The sequence below is a fragment of the Arvicola amphibius genome, chromosome 3 (assembly GCF_903992535.2).
Source record: "Arvicola amphibius chromosome 3, mArvAmp1.2, whole genome shotgun sequence".
NCBI classification, from domain to species: domain Eukaryota; kingdom Metazoa; phylum Chordata; class Mammalia; order Rodentia; family Cricetidae; genus Arvicola; species Arvicola amphibius.
Genome location: NC_052049.1, coordinates 58,555,136 through 58,578,815, shown reverse-complemented (window position 1 = coordinate 58,578,815; position 23,680 = coordinate 58,555,136). Strand labels below are relative to the sequence as shown.

The window sequence follows — 23,680 nt, the reverse complement described above, 5'->3', positions numbered from 1 at the left end:
TTGCATTTAGTTTCCTTGTGATGATAAAATACCAACAAAAAGCAATTTTAGGAAGGAGTGTTTGTTATAGCTTATATTTTAAGGGCTTCTGTTCCATGGGAGTGCAGAAGACATTGCAGCCAGAGCTGGATCACACTTCATCTACATTGAGGAAGTGAAGAAGTGAATGTGAATGCTTACTATCACTGGTTTTTCTTGCTTTTATTCAAACTCAGATGTCAGCTCTTAAAATGCTGTTGACCTACATTTAGAGAAGGTCTTTCCCCCTCAAATAAGTTACTCTAAATAATCCCTCACAGATGCCTACAAGCTTGTCTCTTCAGTGAGTCTAGGTCTTTTAAAGTTGGCTGTTAATAGTACCCATCACAGACAGGAGCAGTGTCAGGAACATGTTTTTTACGTTTAGGACCAACAGTGTGTGAAGGGAGTCTTTCTGATTTGACTTCCCTTGTGAGTGACTTTTTCTCATATAAGGGAATGTTTGTGGGTCCTTCAAAGACTTTAGTCCTGGAGTCACTGTAACCAGATATCACAGACAAACAAAGCCCAAACTGTTGTAAAGAGAAGGCACAGTCAACTCCTGAGTTGAGTACATTCCCAAAATAAGACAGTAGTGTCTATGACAAACAAAGCTACTATAAACATACTTGAGCACATGTCCTTGTGGCACGATTGAGCATCCTTTGAATATATACTCAAAAGTGGTATTACTGGGTCTTGAGAAAGGTTGTTTCCTAATTTTCTGAGAAATCATCACACTGACATCCAAAAAGGTTGTACCAACTTGCATTCCCACTAATAATGCAGAAATGTCCCCCTCTCCCCAGAACCTCTCCAGCATAAGTTGTCATCAGTGCTTTTGATTTTGGCCATACCCCTTGATCAAAAAATGGATAAGAAAAATGTGGTACATTTACACAGTGGAGTACTACACAGCAGAAAAAAATGACAACAGCTTGAGAATTTTGCAAGAAAATGGATGGAAATAGAAAACAGTATTTTGAGTGAGGTAATCCAGACACAGAAAGACAATTATCACATGTACTCACTCATAGGTGGTTTCTAAACATAAAGCAAAGAAAGACAGCTTACAAACCACAATCCCAGAGAACTTAGACAACAATGCAGACACTAAGAGAGACTGACATAGATATAATCTACATGGGAAGTAGAAAGTAGAAAAAGACAAGATCTCCTGAGGAAATTGGGATTCTGGGCACCTTGGGGGAGGATTAAAGGGGGTGGTGAGAGGCAGGGAGGGGAGCAGAGAAAAATGTAGAGCTCAATAAATATCAATTAAAAAAAAGACAGTGGTGTCACACATGCCATGGTTCTATGTTCCCATTTATATTAGGGAACAATCAAGACCTTCTTACTGTCAGCTTCCAGAAAATGCATTAATGAACCACTAGTTCTACACATTTCAAGGTACATATGTTTTTCTCAGTGTTGTTTTAAAAAAGTGTGTGAACCACTTTCCTCTGAATGGCCAAGGGCTTGAGGGCACCTTGCAGGTTGTCATAGAAACTTGGCAAGTTTAAAATCATTGGCATTTTGTTGAAGACTCATGAGTTTATTAGGTGCAAGTCTCCATTTAAACCTCACTTGACCTATGTTTGGAAAAGTCAGTAATGGGAACCTTATGGTTTAGATTTACATATTAAGTAAGATCTTGTGTATGTACACACACATGCCTTTGTGTGTGTGTGTGTGTGTGTTTCTGTATGTAGTTTCTGGAAATGATCAATATGTTAGTTATTATAACAATATATTTTGGAAATATTCTTTAAATTCAAAGAATCATTGCCTTTTGGTACTTTGATTTTTGAGATAATTCTGTCATAGTAAGTCTATAATTGTAATTATTACTTCTGGGTTTTATTTTAGAACAGGGAGATTGAAGAAACAATGTTCATATAGAAAGTCACTAAAGTTTAGATTGAAGAGTGGAAATCATTTTGTTTTGTTCTTTACATCGAGACATAAAGTCAGGATGAAGCTTATGAAGGCTAAACAAAATGTATCTTTTCATGGAACATACTTGTTATGCCTTTAGATTGCAGCTCAGTACTCTTAAACAATATCAACAGTGAGCAGTTTACAATTTCTCTTTTGTTAAAGGATGAAGCCAATCATTTAAACATTAAGTTATGAGCTCCAAGAAAATCTTTTGGGCAATAGCAGAGTAGAAACCCTGAAACTGAGTTAACACTGAGGATCTCTAATAACTTTGATTGCTGCCAACTGAGCTCTCCTGCTGGAAGACTTCTTCACTGAGCCTGAAAATGATTCTGGATCTAATCTTGCCAATAGTTTCCAAAACTGAATTATAATCCCAGCGGTATTATATTGCAGCTGATTTAGTAATTGAATAGTTATATTAACAAACATAAGGCATAATCTCATTAATCAATTAGAAAAACCTGATAAAGTGCCTTAAGTGAACATAGGTAAAATTTTTTTCCAGATTTAAACTAAACTCTCAGTGATTTACAAGCTTAGATTCTATCAAACACACTAGCAGCTAAGTGCTTCACGAAAAAGCAAAGGCACACACATCTTTTGTAAGGAGTCTGAACATCATCCTTACTTTTCTTTGCTTAGTAAACTTTACTTTTTCTTTGTTTTAGTGAGAGTTTATGGACATTTTAATTCCACATCCAATTCCATGCTAAACTATGTATTCATAATACCATATTTTGAAATGGAATTACTTTTACTGCTGCAAGCTGCTTTGCATACTAAATAAAACTGGTGTGTGTACGCACACACGTGTATGTGTGTGTATGTTAACTAGATATGCACATTTGTATTTGAAAATGTTCAGTAGACTCCAAAAACAGGAAATTTAAGTTGTCTAGGTAAAATTGAAAGAATAAAATCAGGCAGAGTAAGTCCAAGTTCCTCCCAGCTCCCCCTAAGTCCTTGGACTTAACATAGTGAAGGGAACCCTGGTGGCTCTTTGTCTTGGAGAGGGATGGAGTGGGGGTATGGGTGGAGGGGAGGGAAAAAAAATAAAGAAAAAAAAATCAGGCAGAGTAGATCACTGGATAGATTTGTCTTTATTTCTTACTCTAGTTTGCTGGGTCTTGATCCAGTAAGATCATGGTGCATGCTTTCAGAGTTGAGTGGTGCAATAAAGATGCAAGAAAGAAAATATTTTTAGAGAATGAGTGTGTAGGTGGCTCAAGTCAATTTTTAAATTTTTCTATGATAGTTTTACTTTTCCCTCCTACATTGCTTATAGCTATATTTTTTTTTTCTCTCAGACCACAGGTAAGAGAATGGGAAATCACACTACATAGATTTTCATCAGTTGATATTATTTATTTGGTACTAAATTCTGAGTGTGTTACTCAAACTTCTTTGCATTAACTTTTCATTACTACCATTTTAACTGTAAGTGTAGCCTTCACAATATGTGGCCATTATACTTCATCGGAAGCAATATTAAATAAGTGTTAGGTTAATGGATTTCTTTTCTTGTTAGTGATATTATTGTCAATTTTGAAACTTAAATGAAATTTTTTTTTGGTTTTTCAAGACAAGGTTTCCCTGTAGTTTCTAGAGCCTGTCCTGGAACTAGCTCTTGTAGACCAGGCTGGCCTCGAACTCAGAGATCCTCCTGCCTCTGCCTCCCGAGTGCTAGGATTAAAGGCATGTGCCACCACCGCCCTGCAACTTAAATGAAATTTTAACCTCTCTCTCTCTCTCTACATATATATATATATATATATATATATATATATATATATATATATATGAAATACTGTGTTAGAAATGAGTTTCCCATTAATTTTGCCCAAAAGGGGTGACCGACCAGAATAGAATATATGTTTGTTAAATAAGCAATATCAGTAGTTTAGTGACAGAAATCTATGTCTCCTCAGCTTTAAGAGATTATCAACTCTGAGACACATGATACTTCACACCTGTACTCTGTGGGTGAAGGAAACATGCTGAGTTCTTGAAGATCTCTCACGCGCACCATTGTATTTCTTGCATTGAATAATCATTATATATTCACTTCTCTGTATTTCTCATTTTAACCTTGGTAGTTATATTTCTACTTCTACATAGCTGCCAATTAAATTTTAAACGCTGTTAGTCTTTTAATTAATTGTTTTCTTATTGCTGATAGCCAGTGTATGTGACATCAGGAAATACTGCAAGATAAACACAATGGAAAACAGTTAGATATTCTTCTGACCTCCCTATGAAGTTGAAAGCATTGCACCGATTTCTTCACACATAGCCTTTTAGTTCTCTGTCTCTAACTTTAGAGCGATCTCACTGTATCTACCCCTTTGCTGTTCAGGGAAATGAGAAGATGGGGACACATTTTATAAACTGTCCATGTGTTTGCACATGCTAAACATCCCCTGTGTCTGTTTTGCACTAGTAATTCATTAAAGCAAATAATTCTTTGCTGTATCTTCCCAAGTGATAATATCTCAGAGTTCATCTTTATAGAACCAATCTTATAAACTGTCCCTATTAGAGAGTAGCAGAATCATAGTTACACATTGCTAAAACTAATGAAAATTAATTTGGATGCAATCCCAAACCAATGCTTACAAACCTAAAAAGTGACAGAACATTAGTGGTCTTCTAAATTGAAAACCATTTATAAAAGATAATACATAATATGCATAAAATTTTTTAAAAACTATGACATGATTCTCTTGTTATGCTTCTATTCAAAATAAAGTTAGCAAAGATATCAGTGTGTCATCAGTTCATAATAGATTGCACTGGAGAGTACTAAAAATATAGAGGTTTGAAGCTGTTTGTGAAGCAGAGTGTGCTCGCATTGTTGGGTGCTATATACTTGATAAGCAAAATTGCTTTATGCTGACAGAATCTCGGATGTATTTTTAAGCCAAAAACTGAGGCATGGAGCATGGTCATTTCTGTCCAACTGTGTTAAACAGACATAAATTTATGTATATAGGAAATTTCAAAAAAGATACCAAGGAATGAGTTGCAGTAATAATTGTCATTTAGGGTTAAGGAAAGGAAACTAGGAGAAAGAATATGCAATGGTCATATACTTTCTTTAACTTTTTGTGGAAATTGTGTAGTGAGTTCCTTTAACCTTTTAAGAAAGGGTGTCTTGTATTCTTTTACAATCAAGAAATGATTGTAATCTTTGAAATTACACAGTGAAAACTTAGCTTGACTGTAATTCAAATTAGTTATGATTATAGGTAAGGAAGTGAATTGTAATGGAGAAGTGATTTCTGCTTTCTTTATTATTTATTTTTCAGATTTTATAAAGTAAACACAGCATTTCTAAAATTAAGAAAAGCCTTTAATTTTAAAATGGAAAGTATAAAAATAACGATTAGTAGTGTAGGTTCCTGAGTTAATTTTGTAAGGTTCAAATACTGTGAAGACAGGCAATTTTCTAAATTATTATTTAACAATAAAAGCATTCAAAACATTGTTGGAGCATGGTAAAACAGGCCTCATTTTTACAGTTACTGAAAACCTAGTGGAAATAATTCAGATCATTACCAATATCAAACAAGCTTGGCTGATAGAAGTAGGTCATATCGTTAAGGTGATACTCATATCTGTGTAGAAATTCTCATTGCGATATTTGAAATTACAGTGCTCTTACATTTTTAATGATGAAACATTCTGCTGCATTGTGTAAGTTAGCTATAAGACTAATTTTGTAAACATCACATGCGTTCAGGAAGGACTGACTTTTTCACAGAGAGAATACAATATTGACTGTGGTTTCACATCTCATTTGCATCTGGAAAAGAACCCTATGTTGCAAGATATATAAAGTATCCAATACTTTCCCTGGCTCTGGCTTGATTATTCCTTACTATACATTTACTATTGGCAGGACAGGCTAGGACTATTAAAAAGGACATTAATCTCTTTTACTAAATTATTACTGAAGCATGTGTCCATGAATTCGCAGAGCCTCTATTTCTACACTGACAGTGCATTATTTTCACACAATTGTTTGTTATCATCATGGTCATCCTTTGAATAAGAGCAGAAATGGAGCTCTGGAAGAGGTAAGGAAGGGGGAATCTCTGGAGGAAATTGGAGGAAAATGGGGCATGGTGTTGAGTAGGATGTTTTATACACACGGTTTCTTGCTTCTCAAGCATTGCTGCCTATGTGTGATCTCCTGGGTAAATTCTGAAACTTTAAAAAATTCCAGTTTTTTCCATAGGTTGATTCAGTGTTGTTAACACCAACAGAGTTTAAGCAAAACAAAATAAAATAAACAAAAACAAAACAGACAGTGGTAGCACGTACCTTTAATTCCAGCACTCAGGAGGAAGAGACAGGCCAAGGCAAATCTCTGTGAGTTTGAGGCCAGCCTGGTCTAAAGAGCAAGTTTCAAGACAGGTTCTAAAGCCACTAAAGAAATTCTGTCTCGAAATCAAACAAGCAAACCCAAAACAAAAATATCAGCAGTTTCTTGTAGTGATTAATGAGTTAAGGACTGTGTACGATCTTAGCATGAAATAGTGAAATGCTTGGTGGTTATTTAAGACAAAACCTATTAACTACTCTTGCTGAGAAATAATATGATGTTCTAATAGATAGTTTGAAAGAAAGAGTAGAATTATTTAAGAGCATATAGCATTAGGAAGACTGAGAAAAGGTTGTATTTACATATTTAGAAATATGTATGCCAATATAAAATAAGTAGATAGCAAAAGAGAATTATAAGTTGGGAAGGAGGGAAGAAAGGGGAAATGATATAAATATATATATATATACATATATATTAAAATTAAATAAATTTAAGAATTCTATCTCTGAACACACTAGAAAAAATATATTATTATTTTATTTTGGGGGAGTTAGGGCATTATAATTTTATACTTTCAATAGTTAATTGCCAGCCTACCACATCATACCCATTTATACCAGATTTTGAGCTAGTTCCACACAATAAGGTTCCATTGAGACATGGTTAATATATAAATAGCAGTGATTATAAATCATTATTACATAAGTCATGAACATATTTTATGGGTTCTGGTATTTTTCCTCAGAAAATTAGGAAACAACCTACCTCAAGACCCAGTAATACCATTTTGGGGTATATAGCCAAAGGATGCTCAATCATACCACAAAGACATGTGCTCTGTTATGTTCATAGCAGTATTGTTTGTCATAGCCAGAACCTGGAAGCAACCTAAATGTCCCTTAGAAAAAAAAAGAATAAAGAAGATATGCTACATTTAAACAATGGAGTACTACACAACAGAATAAAATAATGACATCTTGAAAATTTCAGGCAAGTGGATGGATCTCGAAAACATCCCATTGAGTGAAATAACCCAGACCCAGATATACAAATATAATATGTACTCACTCATAAGTGGATTTTGGACATAAAACAAATAAAAATCACCCTAAAATTCACAATACCAGAGAAGTCTAAGAGAGACATAAATGAATCTAACCTACATGGGAAGTAGAAAAAGACAAGATCTCCTGAGTAAATAGAAAGCATGGAGATCATGGAAGAGTGAAGAAGTGGAGGGGGAGAAAGGGAGTGGAGCAGAGACAAATATATAGCTCAATAAAAACAATAAAAAATACCATAAATATATTTTAAAGTATAAAGTAAATGGGGGATACAGGAAAATTTGGAGGGGGGAATGAGGTGGTTCATTGTACCCAAACACATATGCATAAATACACATGAATAAAACAGATAAAGAAAATTAAAATTCATGAAGTGGAGGGAAGAAATAAAAGAAGAATTCTTGAAACAATTTTCTTAGCTTAGGTTTTCTTAGCTTAATCACAGTGGTGATGAGAGGAAGGAAGGGGTAGTTCTGCACAAGCCCTTCTGGATCCTAAGACACTTTTCCCCCAGCACTGGTCATATGCCAGAGCACTACTGTTGCAAGAAATCTTAGCAGAACTTGGGACAGGCGACTTCCATAGGGTTTGGGAATTTAAAGGCCTATACCACAGGTGATTTTAACTTGAATGCACCACCCCCTTTTTTAGGAGTTGCTGGCAAAAATGGCTCCAAAATGATTCCAACACTGAGAAAATAAAAGGCAAGCAAGGACAGAGCCTCACCTACTGCAGAGGATAATAGACACTAAGTTGGTAGTCTTGGCTGTCGCTTGTACAAAACTTGCCCTCCTGTCAGGATGGGCCGAGAGCTTTCATTTATCACAGAAGTGAGGACAGGTAGACACTGAGATTAGCAACCTGTAAACCCTGGCATTGGGGCTACTGAGATGAAGGAGGACATGGGCTTTTGACGCATTCAGACGCAGAAGCTGTCCATTTCTGTGCCTAATGGCTTCCTTTCAGCAAACCGTTACATTACTATTTGGAAGGCCGGAAGGATACCAAGCCTCCACTCCCTCAGACTCCCTTAGATATACTTAGGGTAAAAGCACTAATATTCTAAATGGACTTCCATTAAGACATCAGGCACTCCTGAAGAAAGGGCTCCACTGCCCTGCTTACAATAGGTTGTTCCCTATAAAGATGCAAATGGGGTGTTAGCAGCAATGCCTGGGCACTCATTATGGCCAAGGAGATCTCAGAACTCAGCAGATTCTACCCTCTGCTGAATTAATTGCTCAGGTGTCTCTTCGCCTTAGGGACTCCCTTGTATTAAACAGCAGATTGTTCATTGAGGCCTTACATCAGAATAAGAGAGCCCACACTAGAAGCTTACCGAGATCATTACCCTTACTTAGCAGTAGGCACAACTACAGAGAATTCCTTTTCCTTTCTTGTTCCCTAGGATGAATAAAAGTGGCTAGTAGAAAGACGGAACTCTGACATATTTAGCCCATATCAGAATAGTGTATAAGTCTATTATACTATTTATAATCTATCATCTATTTATAAAGTGTCTTCATGCAAACATACCATGTTAAAGATGAATACGACCTCTTTCCTTACTTGCAAAATTTAACCACAATCTATATATGACTTTTCCATTAAGATTTTCAGCATATAAATTGGCTAGATGCCTCTTGGCCAGTATGTTATTGGAAGAGGACTAGTTTGCAGTTTTGCAGTGTGTGTGTTATTCTGATTGGCAGGCAGATGAGGGCTTACTCCTGGGTTTGTGGTTGTAGCTTACAGTGTTCTGCCATGAAAGACTGATATTTTAAACATCTTCGCAATAAGTAGCTGCAGACACACTTGAAGCACTACAAGGTACCCTTTCAGCTTTGATCAGCTGTAATTGATATTAAGTCATTCTAATGCCGCCTTACAATTATAAATGTTGAAAGAGGATTCTAAAAGAAAAAAAAAAAAAAACAGGATGAGACTGTCTAATTTCTGCTTCGGTAATTTTCCTGCTACATGGAGTGCCGAACAAAATGTCCTATTCCTCTTGTGGATTTACTGTGCCTGACAAATTATCAGTCTAATTTGCAGGAGTAAGAGCTGTTTTCCCTTAAGGATTATTTTCAAACTGTGGGTAGGCAGATGTGGTTAGGAAAGGCAGGATTCATGATCTAATGTTTGAAAAAGAAGGCACAGTAATGCAAGTGTTGAAGATAACCCTGGATTTTATCTGTTTCCGAGCTCTTGTTTTCGTAAAATCACCATGGGTTTGTGTGTGTGAAGGGATCGATGGGCTGAGTCAAATCTTCTTGGTGCACTGCATTATTTATGCAGAAGCCAAAGTCTACCTTTCAAACTTCTGAGTTGTCCTCTCCGGTCACAGGAAGGAACTGCAACATTTTCTGAGAGGAAAAATTCAGTAGCTTGTGATGTTTACATAATTGTTAGATATATAATTTAAAACTATACCCTTTTACAGTATTTTTTTTTTCAATAAATCGGCCTCAGTCTGAGGTTCACCCTGAGTTCTGTGAGCCTTGCCTACTTATGTTGTTAAGACACAAGCCTGGCCCTCATTGTGGTGCATGCACACTTCAGCTGCTCACCTCGAACCACATAGGTGGCAGGTCCACGCTGTAACCAGTTCTTGTCTGTCAGGGCAGGGAAATTCTTCCTCCCCTTTGATCATTTTTACCCCTGTTTTTCCAAGAAAATGTTTTCTAAGCCCTGCAGGTAAATATTAACTTTTTCTTTTCTCAAACTTCTGATTCATTACATTTGTAGCAGCCCCCTTCATGAAAACACCAGATGGGAATTCTCTCAGAATGTGTCACAGCACACGCAAGGGCATAACATCCAGCCGGAACTTTTTCCCAGTGTCTCACTCCTCAAGCAAAACACTATTTCTGCATGTTCTCTGAAAATCCTCTGTTTTTCTGACTTCTTATTCTTCTAGTTTATCTTTTGCCAATAACCTTGTCTCTGCTACTAGACGTTTCTTTTCATCATCAATACACTACCAGGTCCCTGACATGTATAGTCAATACAGTCAGTTTCAACCCCCAAACCTTCTGAGTTGCAACGACTTGAATAGCTTTGATGAAGACATTTTATTGTCAAGAAACTTTGCTCAAACTTACGTCATGGATTATGCCATTTGATCTTCACCAGAGATCATTGTCTTTTCAAAGAAGCCAACGGTGATATAGAAAGGGGCTCCTCTGAAGGCAGAGGAGAATGTTGAAGCTGTCCCATCTGACGTTCTTAATCACAATAACATGAAATAGAGTGTGCAGCAAAGCATCTGTGAAAATCCTGGAAAAAAAAAGGAAAACACTTTAGTTTCTTAGGTGAGCACAGCAAAAACATGCAGGCACTCCTCAAGCCTGAAAGTCTTGAGAATAATGATTGCAGATTGAATCACATCTTCTCCCATGTGATGGGCCGAACTCCAACAACCAAAAAGTTAGCCACTCATCGACCACATAGGGAGCCATTAGTCTCAATGAAACATTCCATTTAATCTGTCTTCTTATTCATTTATGACTATATTTAGATGGTTTGTTAATTAGTTTATATACTTATTAATGTATTTATTGAGAGAAGGGGTCTTGCTTGGACTCTCCAGTGCCACAGTTACAAGCCTTTCCGCTGCAGCCAACAGTCCCATTTTATTTACCAAGGTGGCATTCATGGTCCCCAATTTCTTGAATTTATTTGCCTAAAGGTCATTGAGAGGCAGCAAAACCTGTAAATCAAGTCAGCATATCTGAGCCACTGACTAACTAATCTGAGCTGTATGACTCTGTTGGCCACAGGGTTTCTATCTAGAGTTCATTTACTCTCTGAAGGCTTCCCAGTTCCTATGTCTGAGTTCGGATCCTTTCTTAGGCTTGTTTTGTCCTACATAGCACAGAAAACCATCTCTTGTCTTATATTGTATCTACTTTTGGACTGTGAGAACATGTAATATTCTATGCTGGTCCTCCAAATATGTACTTTTAGTGGCACAAGTCACTGTCACATTAGCTGTCAACTGAATAACTGCAAGGATATCTATTCATAGTTAGAAATAGAAGCAAAATACTTTAAAAGTTTACTTTATTGTAAAATAATAATTATCTGGCTGCTGTTTGGATCACTCCTTCATTTACACAAAGACAAAACATCTTAAAATTAAATTATAGTTATTCTATATTTATCACTTAGCATATGTCCTTGTTTGCAATTTGGCAGTTATAACTTACTGGAAAAGGTTTCTTTCCTAACTCATAGGACACTAATAAAGAACGCTTGGAATTCAAATATCTTTTCTCATTATTCTCCCTAACATACGTTCTTCTGGCCTTTCATTTCTCTTCTTTCTTTTTATTTTTCTGTCTATTATTTTCTGCCTTTCCTTTGTCTTCTTCAGTGCAATGTAGCACTTGTATTTAACAGTGTTGAAGGTTGGATCCCATTGCTCAGGACGCTGACTTAATTGGACTGAGCATCAAGCATTTGAGAAACTCCCTTGTGATTCCAATACACAGCAAGGTCTGAGAACCACTGGGTTAGATCATCTTTAATGTACCATTCAGTTTTAAAAAAATCCTAGCCTCTGTTATGTTAAAGGACTCGCTGGGTGTTTTAAAACACAAAGTGTATCAAATATATTCTCTTTGTTGGAGTCTAAGACATATTTCTATCTACTTATATAGGAAACTTTGATTGAAAGTTCATAAGTTATTGAAAGTTATTGATTTTCTTCTAGGTAATTTAATCCTCTCTGCTATTAGTATTTGGAAACAATTTGCAGAGGAATAGGTGTCCTAAGAAAGCAATGAAACCCTCTGAATTGCACTTGAGCATGTTTTTTTAGATTAGCCTCAGAATCCTGTAAGTGCGTTTGTGTGTAAGGATTCCTTGGGTCATATATCTGATAGGAACTCTCAGGGTTTTCTCTGAGTAATTTAGGATGATGATGTCACTGAGGTACAGAATCAGATGGTCTTTCAGAGCAAAGATGTTCAATGTCTATCAGTAATATATCATATCCTATTATTCCTACATATTTCTAGTATTTCTTTCTATTTCAAAAAGGATTTTTCCTACTTAAATTACCCATGTTATACAGTATTATGCAGAAGTTATTTTTGATTGCATGCTTGTCTGTTTTGTGTGTATATGTCAATGTGTACCAATGTGCGTGTATACCTATTTGCATGTACAGTGATGAGCACGAGGAGACCCGAGAACATCTTGGGTGGGTATTCACCTTCTACCATGTGGATTCTGGAGAGGGAACTCAGGTTGGGCTTGATAATGCATATTTTTGAGAAGCTGAGCTATCTCAAGAAGCCTATGAATTATTTTTGAAACACAAAAGCATAGAATCAAATCACTCTATTTTTTAGAGCTTTCTTTTGTATTGAATCTTTGAGAATTTCTCACAATGTGTTTTGATTAAATTTGCACCTCTCCCAACTCCTCCCAGATCCATTCCCTTATCCTACCTACCAAAATATGTCTTTTCTTTTCTTTTCTTTTCTCCTTTCTTTTCCTTCCTTCCTTTCTTTCTTCCTTCCTTCCTTCCTTCCTTCCTTCCTTCCTTCCTTCCTTCTTTCTTTCTTTCTTTCTTTCATCCATTTTAAATCTATCAAGTCCACTTTGTACTGCTCATTTATTTTTAGATGTGTAGCTCTTAACTAAAGTGAAGTCCGCTTATCGGGGGCTACATTCTTAAAGAAAAAATATGCTTCCTCTCCCACCATTTACCAAATGCCAATAGCTTCTCAACTAGAGACAAACCTTCCTGCCACCTCATTCTCCATGGTGGAATTCTTTCTGAATTGAACTTGCGTAGGTCATGTCCATATTGCCACAACTGCTGTAAGTTGATATGTGCAGCTGCCCTACAGTCCCCAAAGGACACTATTTTTTTTTATAATCATCCACCCCCTCTCACTCTTGAACTATTTGCTGACCTTTTCTGCAAAGAACCTTAAATTTGGGAGGAGAAAGTTTGATAAAAATGTCTTGATTTGGGCTGGGAATTCTGTGATTCTGTGGTCACTTATTCTCTGCACCTTGACAGGTTGTGGGTCTTGTATTAATCACCATCAACCACAATTAGAAGCTTCTATGACAAAGTTTGGGAGATATACTGATCTAGGTGTGTTAAACCATTAGGGATCGGTTTAATATGATATCCATGTAGGGAATAAGAGTAGAAATCTCTCTTAGGACTTATGTCCTGTTTAGACACAATTTTTTGACCAAACAATGATACTAAGTAAGAGTCTCATCTTGTGGAGGGTATTTAAGTACAACCAGAAAGTAATTGATGACTCCTATGGCATTGCTGGCACTGCTGTTCCTGTGAGCATATCTCAATAGGCCAGTGGCTTTGTAGCTTGCAGGATTTACATCTGAATAAGAGTAATTATTAAAAGCTTCTTATGATAACAAAATATTATTTTCAAGAACTATAGCAACTAAGTAATAGAGGAGACAAAGCTTCCAAATCAGGACCTACATAATGGCTCGGCCTTACATAGTGCAATCTGTGGTATCTTCAGCTATGTGAGATTAACCACTTGTTTTGGAAAGTAACCTAGAGCATTGGAAATAGTGCATAATGCCTGGAGATCCCACTACCCAAGAGTCTACAAGAGGCTACATATTTGTGGGACTGATATTTTTATTTGTTGTCCTCTGGCATTTAGTATAATCATTGTTTATGGTTACCGTCGTACAGGGTAACTATATTTTAACATACACACAAGTTGTACAATAATATGCAAGCTTCCATACGAATTCTTAAAAATTCCATTAGTATATTCATCCTTCCTTATTGAGTGGTAATTCATGTCTTTTTAATAAACTGTTGAAATATACAGTGGCCATAATTTTTAGTAAGTGAGAAAAGGTTTTAAAATAGAATTGTATACATTCAATTAATTAGAATATACATGATATATTAAGGGATAACAACTTAAAAAACCTATTGTCAGTTTAAAAACAGACATTTTTCCATGTTTTCATATAGAATAAATCATAAGAATGCTAACATTTTTTGTAGGTTTTGGCAGCTTGGCTATACAAATTCTCATGAGCTTTATTTCATTTTAACTAGCATTATTGCTCAATTGTGAACAAGATTTAACTAATCATTTTATGCACTCAACTGATAGTTGTTTCAAAATTCTGACTTGGGCAAATGAATGCAAAGATTTTGCTTTCTTTCAGTTTTTTTAATGAAGTAGCATTATAGCTGCCATGTTCATTGGAAGAGTAATAAATTGAAGGTGGCATAGTAATGTGCAGTTTCACATTTCCCTGGTTGTGGGATGTGAATTCAAGTGTTTCCTGTGTTTTGCTTTCCCACATTTCAATATGAGTTGCAACATCCTGCACAATTACCATGCTGAGACTCTGAATTGATTAAGTAATTGATTAAGTAATAATTTATGTTCAAGAAGTAAAATTCTTGAGTAACAAAACACTTTCTTAGTTTTCGTTTTACAACTTTATACGAGTGTGTTTGTAGAGGAGGAAAGAGGTCAGAATAAACATTGAGTCTCTAGTCTCATCTAGCAGAATAGATAAAACAGGGACTTCCATATTCATCTAAAGAAATTTCTAATTTATTAATGCTATGCTGCAAACACTTGAATATATTAGTAACACTATGTAAATATATTAATAAGGCAATATCAATATACAACTATGTGAAAACAACATGTAAATAATAAGTATATTTTTAGATCCTTAAGATATATAAATCAAGAACACCATATTTTATTTGTTGCACTAGGAGAATTAAATATGGACTTTCAAATTACACATGTTTCTATAAAAACTTGTTCTCCTAGCAAATACTTAATGTCAATCCATTACTGTGTCGCATATACAGATCTTGAATGAGTTGCCCTCATCACTCCTGTTCCTACCATGATAGCTAGTCACTTGTTCTCTCTAAAAAGAAAGGTCTTTCTTCCCTTTTGAAATTGCTCCCTTCTGCTCATCTTTTAGTTCACAGCTATGATGAAGACATTGCTTGACTCTCAATGTTAAATAATCACTTCTTTGTATAGCATTCTATATCAGGAAGATTTTTCTCCTGCCTTTGTTTTTACAGCGAGCAACACACTGTTTGCTTATTTGTAAGGCTTTCATTATTCATTTCTTCTATAATACAAACTCTAAGAGTGCAGGAACATTATATGTCTTATTTCTGCTGCACTTTGGCATCTCAATGTGGTTTCTCTGGCAAACGAATACATGATGGATAAGTCAGTAATTCTCTGATGTGCAAATAGAAGACAGACACAAGCTTACCTAGAAAATACAGCACATAAACTATTTGAGATTTTAAATATCAATTAAACTAATTAGCCATCTTGTATACCAATTTCCACTGTACTGTCATAATAGAATATTCTTTTTATGTTAATTAGAACTATCATAGTTGTATATACTGATAAAATAGAAAATGACATTAAAATGTACCGATTTTTTGTTTCTTGGTTTTTTTTTGTCATTACATATTTGTTCTGCTCTGTTTTTTTACAGAAAGAGGTGATAGTTAAGATAACTACAAATGTTACTCTAAAAGTTCAAGGTTCATGGCTTGTGAATAGATAATAAGAGAAAATAAGATATTCTTTATGTCTCTTTCAACATGAAGTTACTGGCAACAAGTAGGGGTCAGTGAGCAAAATGAAGCTAAAGCTGAAGTTGACTATTCCAGTCCTTTCAGAACTCGTGTGTGGGTGGAAAGTTCAGGCAAATGGTAAGTTAAATTTAGCCTGCAAAGATTTCTTACTCCTGGGAAAAATAATTGCTTCATTCTATTGCCAAAAGGCAAACCAGCATCAGCTTAATTTGCCCAACTCTGCCATAAACTGCAGATGGAACTATAAAACATAGTTAGAATAAAATTAAACACATCTGTCCTAATCTAAAGAAGGTGAGGCTAGCCAGCCAGGAAACATCAAGGTATTAATATTGTGCAGATTGCAGCGTGCGCAGCCATAGCACAGTGCCTGCTGACAGTGGAGAGAAAGGGATTGCAATCTGTATTGTGTTTTTCCTTGCTGAGCTGCCTTCCTGTGCTGATTGCCATCATAGTTTTAAGACCTATCAACCTAGGGAATGACTAAATAGAAACAAATCATTTATTGAACTCCAAGGTCTTATTAAGTTTTAACTGTGATATTTTTTCTCTCCTTCAAGTAGGCATTTCCTTACATTATTTTGAATTGCAGAGAATCAGAAGTTTTGACAAATACATCAGTTAGACCAAGAATTTACCCAGGACTCTTACTTTCTCTTAAGACTGACAACCCATGACTACACCTTGATAACTACTGCATGTAGAAAATAGCAAAGTAAGTTGATGGTTTTGGTGAACAGAAGAAAAAGAAGAGTAGCTTTAAGATTGAATGCTATTATATAGACGCTGCCCAATCAAATTTTATGGGACAACATGCTTTTTCAGATCCATGGTAAGCTTACAATCCCCTCTTCAGACTTGGGGGATGCCCCATGGACTCAGACCGATTTGTATACAGCCAAAATTCAGGAAAAAAACCACTACTGCCTGTTTGTGCCTGTCCCAAAGGGATTCTGTCATAGTGGGTTTTGCCCTGGAGCTCCATACTGTGTTACAGAAGACTTCATTGTTCCTGGCTATTTCTACCTCTGCTTTCTTCATCCCCTCCATCCCTTTAGTTCTTCTCATAAGTCTAAGAGATGCATTGTAAAATGAGGTATTTCTTTGCTTGCTTTGGTGTTTTATCATTCCATCCTCCGTTGGCATTACCTTTATATGTTTATCATTGTAGGCAAAATGATTATTTAGGATACTATAAAGACCATAGAACTTTCATCTGGCGATGGATGGAGACAGAGACAGAGATCCACATTTGAGCACTGGACTGAGCTCCCAAGGTCCAGATAAGGAACAGAAGGAGGGAGAACATGAGCAAGGAAGTCAGGACCACGAGGCCTGCGTCCACCCACTGAGACTGTGTAACTGATCTAATGGGAGCTCACCAAGGCCACCTGTACTGGGACTAAATGAGCACATGGTCAGACCAGAATCTCTGAATGTGGCTGACAATGAGGGCAGACTGAGAAGCAAATGATAATGGCACGGGGTTTTGATTCTACTGCATGTACTGCCTTTTTGGGATCCTAATCTATTTGGATGCGTACCTTCCTAGACCTGGATGGAGGGGGGAGGGCCTTGGACTTCCCACAGAGCAGGGTACCCTGACTTCTCTTAGGACTGGAGAAGGAGGGAGGAGAGAGAGGGGGGAGGGAGAGGAAAATGGGAGGAGGATGAAATTTTTAATTAATTAATTAATTAAAAAAAAGTTGGAAAATAAAAAAATTAAAAAGTTAAGATTGTACAAAAAAGAAAGGAAAGGAAAGGAAAGGAAAGGAAAGGAAAGGAAAGGAAAGGAAAGGAAAGAAAAGGAAACGAGCAGTGTGGTGGTCATTGAACTGCCAGCATGCAGTCATTATTTCTTAGTAAGCTTCTGTAGATTCTTTTCTTTTCCTGGTTTTAGGTAGAGGCTACAGGGCCTTTCTGAACACTAGACAAGTGCTCTGTGGTTGAGGCTTTCCTTAGAAGGCTACACTTGTTACACTCTTGACTTCCTTTTGATGTCTGAGTCTTGGAAAACATTACTACAATGAGAAAGCTATTATAATTGTGCATGGAAGAAACAGATTCACAGTAGGACCCTAAGGCTTATTTTGGCTGCATTTGGTTGTTACAGTTGTCTTTGTTTTGTGCAAGGCCACAACTTTATGTGCTGGTCAAATTATCCACCTAATATGAGGAACCTTGTGAATCTCCGTCAGATTTTGACATAGTAGATTTAACTTGTGAAAACTGTCACAATTATGGGGCCTAACTTTTAGTCTAACACTTCTTATATTTTTTCAGGAAAAAAATGTTTTTTTTTATCTACTTGGATATTTACTTATGAGCTGAAAAATCTCTCATCTACCTCTGCGTCTTATCTCAGCCCTTAATAACTCACTAACATTTAATAATTCATGGTGTAGGGAAAGCCCTCCAATTCAATACCAGCATTATTATTAGAAATATTTATTTGAAATGTTACAGATTTCTAAAATGAAACAGATTTTTCAGATAAAATACTGCCTTTAAAACCAAATACATTTTACCTTCTCTTAAAACTGACTACTTAGTCATCCTGTTATGAACTATAAAAATCAACAGATTTCTTGCTTTACCTCAAAACCCACACCTATTTTGTTACAATGCCATTTAGATTAATTGTATACTGTAGTAATTTTTGTGATTACTATCAGTTAACATGATGTGCAAATATTAGTGTTGTGTGTAAGACACAAAGTAGAGAAAATTTGCCAATATGTTGTGACCTTATGTTTGAGAATGTGGCTAAGAAGTGGGGTACTTGTATATTTTCAAGTGCATAGGCTAGATTCAGGATGTGTAGAAATAACAGGAAAAATGCAAGCACACAAAACTTAAATCAAAATATAGTATATTTATAAAATTGCTAATAGAGTAGATATAAAGTTTGATAAATGTAAATTTAAGTTTAATAAATTAACCATAATTCTAATAAGTTGTTACTCTATCATGTTATATTCATTAAATACATGCAGAGGTTTATTTCAACTAAAAATGTTTACAAGCTTTACCATAGTAGAAATTAGTAGGCATCTGCTGACTAATTTTATGAACTCTTGACACAACCTAGCATCTTCATAGAGGGAGGAGTCTCAAGTGAAGAAATGCCACCCTAAGATTGGGCTGTAATCAAGATTGTGGGGCATTTTCTTAATTAGTGATTGATATGGGAGGGCCGAGGGCCCAGTCCCAGCCCTTTGTCGATGATGCCGTCCCTGGGCTGGTGGTCCTGGGTTCTATAAGGAAGCAGGAGGAGTAAGTCAGTAAGCAGCCTTCCTCCCCTCCATGACCTCTGCATCAGCTCCTGCCTCCAGGTCCCTGCCCTGTTTGAGTTCTTGTCCTGATTGACTTTGATGATGAACAGTGATTTGGAAGCATAAGCCTGATAAACCCTTTCCTCCCTGAGTTGCTTGAGCCATGGTATTTTATTACAGCAGTAGTAACCCTAAGAAAAGGCAAAAGCAAAGTGAAAAAATAACACAATGAGTCAAACAACAATAAAGTTCAGAAAATTAACAGCTGGGCTCCAAATTGCTGGATAATCAAAAGAACAAAACTGCCAACTTTACATATTTCTAATTCTATCTGTCCATCGACATCAATACTTGTAGTGTGTACTATGAGCTACAAAAAAAGGAGATCAGTTTGTATGTGTGTATGTGTGTGTGTGTGTGTGTGTGTGTGTGTGTGTGTGTGTACTGCAAAGGGCTTTAACTGCTAGAAAGAAGCAATTCAGAATGAGCTTTTCTTGATTTTTGAATTAATATAAATGCAAACCCAAAGAATATCTCTCTTGCTAAAACTCTCCCAGACACTGCTTTTTTGTCAATTTAAATAAGACTTTATAAGTATCTTCAGCTTGCCTTGGCCTTATGGACTTTACAGCAACAACTTCTACTGCCTGGGGAAGGCAAATCATGTTAGGGATAATGCTGAAAACAAATGAAATTATGAAGGACACTTCAAAATTTTTCTGGTGACTCTTCAAGTACAAATTTTCTTTGTACTTGGTAGATATGTTGCTCATCACTCTTCCTCAGGAAAACTGTATTCACTTTAGGGGCATCTTCCTTCATGCATTTTTTAAATTTTATTTCATTTTTTCTTCTTATTATTATTATTGTTACAAATTTTCACCTCCTCCCCTCCTCCCATTTCCCTCCCCTTCCCCCCATTCTCCCTTCCCCTTAGTGATGCAATGAAGTAGATTAAATCTGTGGTTTAGATGATGCTAAAGATGCTGCTGATTATTCCCCCTTTCCTTCTTCCTTTCTCATTTTTTTTTTCACATTGTAGGTGTCATCTTATCTTGTAAAGTCTCAGTTGAAATGTTTGGATGAATCTACCTCAAGTTCTCTTTGCATAGTAATTCATACTTCTCTACCCAGGGCTTTACCTAAAGGTTGCCTGTCATTCCTTTCACATTGCATTGGCAGAGCTACCCTAAGTATGCCAGCTTACTCAGGGGCACCTCTCAGGATTTCGTGATGCCCTTTGATTTCTTGAGAGGCCCATTTATGCTCCAAATGAGTTCTCTGAACTATTTTTGTGAACGTTAAAGCACATGAATGACTTTATGATGGGGTTATATCTTTCTGTCAAAGTTTTAAATTTGACCAGTTATTAGTTTGAGTGGTTAAAATTGAGCAGTGGTTTCATTTTCCAGTCATATCCTGGTCCCTTTATATTTCTTTAAATTTCAGTTAAAGGGCTCTGTGCTTGGCATGCCTCTTTCTTGTAATAGCTCATCATGTGCAGATATTAAGAGCCAACTGACATATTAACAGTCTGTATGGATACCTCATTGCTCCATCCAAAATGTTATCACATATGCTTTCTGTCTTACAAGTTACTACAGGTGACAACTTCACCAATTGTCATTCTCTGTTCAACACTGGTGGCCATTTTTCTAATCACCTCTACCCATTTTTAAAGTACCAAGATCCATCTGTCACATAATACCAGCGATAAAGCCACAGTACTGAATGTCTTTGCGTTGTTACACCTTCCTTTTCGGTTGCATTTTCTCTCTGGATCTTCAATACTTCAGTCAATTCAAGAAATTCAAAAAGAGCATTGGCCTGAATTCAATATGTGTTTTAGTTCTTTGGTACCTTCAAATCTATTAACATCCTGTTGACAATGTGAGTACATGTGCCACTTGCAGATTCTAAGAATCTGGAAATACATCCCAGTACATTAGAGAGAGGAACCAAAACATTATAAAGGAATACTAATAGGGCTGTGAAGAGATTTATTGAACTAATTACAAAAAACCAACCAAACCAAAAAAAAAAAAAAAAAAAAAAAAAAAAAAAAAAAAAAAAAAAAAAAAAAAAAACCAAATAAAAACCAGTCTAGCCCTGATTTTCAGTGAGCTGTTAGACCAAGTAACCTGGGGAGTTCTAATGCTAAGATAGACATGAAAAGTCAAACTCTGACTTTCTGTTCCCCAGGTGACATTTGCAACCCCAATCCATGTGAAAATGGTGGCATCTGTCTGTCGGGATTGGCTGATGATTCATTTTCCTGTGAATGTCCAGACGGCTTCACAGATCCCAACTGCTCTAGTGTTGTGGAGGTTGGTAAGTGCAAGATTTCAGCATCTCCGTCATCATCATGATTGTTTGTCGCATGACTCACAGATGTGACTCTTGTGGGCTGAAGAGCCTTTGTAAGATTCTATTGAACTTCCTAGGCTTTATTACTGTCAATTCTATTGTTTTTATTTGGCATTATAATTATATTTTTATTGATGATATTCTTAAAATATTTTATTTTTCCCAACTTAGTGATTAGTACTATTATTAAACTCCAAATAATAATTTAATAAAATTAATTCCATATCCTTCTGATATTAATAAAAATATTTGGGGGCAAAGAAAGGAGAGAATTCTTGTGTTGACTTAGGTAAAATCATTAAATTTAGCAGGACTTTTTTTAAAAAATTGGTAATGTGTATTAGTACTTTAGAAATCTAAATCACTACTTTTCTCAGAATATGAGCACACACACCTTTTAGGAATAAAAAGAAGACAGCATTCCACTGCAATCCTCAACGAAACTCTTTAAAAAAAAACTCATCTTTGTCAAAATTGATCCATGTCGCTGATTATTTGCAAAACCACTTTTTAATCTGTGAAAATTCTCATTGCTATAGATTTTGTAACTTTCATTGTTTGCAAATGACTCTCAATTAAGAACATGGCTATACTTTAATGGCTCCTAGGAGACTGACCACATTTCAGTGAATGGTGTCCCCTCCTAAGATATGTGGACAGAACAGATTGGAGTAGATGGTTTATACAGTTTCAAAAAGAAAAGGATATAAAGTTGGATAGGAGAGAGTTAGGAACAGGTATGGAAAAAAAATTAAGAAGAAAAATAGGGGTGAATTTGATCAAAATGCATGTATAAATTTCTCAATGATTTTAAAAATATTTTAGAAACCACAATTTGTAAGCTCCTATGCAAATATTTTCTCTGGGTCAAAGCAGTATTTTAATTAGATCTGGACACAATTGTATAACATGGTTTATAGTTGTTAAGTATGAAATAAGATCATGTTGAATAAAGTTTTGTCAGCCACCATTGTTGCTGGAAAACTAGACACTTCAGTAGCTATTGGTAAAGAATTTGGAAAACAACAATTAGCAGTGTTTGTAACCAGGGATGAGGTTGTGTTACCTATCTTTGTATCTGATGCGTCTGACATAGGCTGAGTTTAGGAAGAGCCCCATAACTGCTAGCTGAACAATAAGAGGAGTCTATAAATGAAATCATTATTTGCTATGTTCAGATTCCAGTTATGAACATTAATGTGTTTTGTTTTTTAATGTGCTTCTTAGGTTTTTACACTACACTAGCATGATTGAATCTGAATAACAATTGGCTTATGTCATTGCTTAAAGCACTTAACCAGCTTAATTCGCATCAAAGATAATTGTCTTTAAAGGTTTTTATTAAGTCATCAATATTTTATGGAGCTTGACATTATTCCATAGAAGTAAAGTTGGTAATCACTTTGACCTCATCTGTACATATATAAAGTAGCATTTTAGAGTTCAATATGAAAATCATATATTCAGAAGTCTATCTTACCGAAGAGAATTATAACTGTATGTACTTCTACCAGGAATGTTGAAATTTGGAATGAAAATTTAGTGTCATTATTTTAGTTCCAACAATATCAAATTCATAGTTTCTTTGTAGAATAAAATGTTTTGTCTACATTTTATAACTACAAATTCTAAACCAGAGACAAACTGATAATTTTAATTGATGTCCCACTTTTAAGTATTAATTGATCAGCCATCATTTCATCAGAAGAGTGGTTTAAGAAAGCTGTCACACTGCGTAGTATAGTTAGTTTAGTGACACCTAAGGAACTGGATGCTTATACAATTATATTTTCGTCAGGTTTATCTTTATGCAATTAAATCCCTTATAAAAATTAGCTATTTGGTAATTAAACTACATTATTTTAACTTTGTTATAACAGGTTTCATTCAACCTCTTTCTTCTGTAAGGTATATTTAACAGTTCTTGGAAAAGATGAAACGTTTTTTTCCACCCCACAATGAAACGTACCATAGATGTTATGTCAATTCCGTTTTATATAGAGAGCTTTAACATCAAAACAATGGAAAATTTACTGTAAAACTTAAATGTAACAGGTTA

The 23,680-nt window shown here is 35.7% G+C and overlaps 1 protein-coding gene across 2 annotated transcripts in view; it reads left to right on the top strand.

The window, feature by feature from the left end:
* Edil3 (EGF like repeats and discoidin domains 3) overlaps positions 1-23,680 on the top strand; it is a 453,408-nt gene that overhangs the window by 86,895 nt on the left and 342,833 nt on the right. For both annotated transcript variants that reach the window (XM_038323644.1, XM_038323643.1), the window contains exon 2: positions 21,457-21,585. In XM_038323644.1, the coding sequence (XP_038179572.1) occupies positions 21,457-21,585 (129 nt within the window). The remainder of the gene's footprint in view (positions 1-21,456; positions 21,586-23,680) is intronic.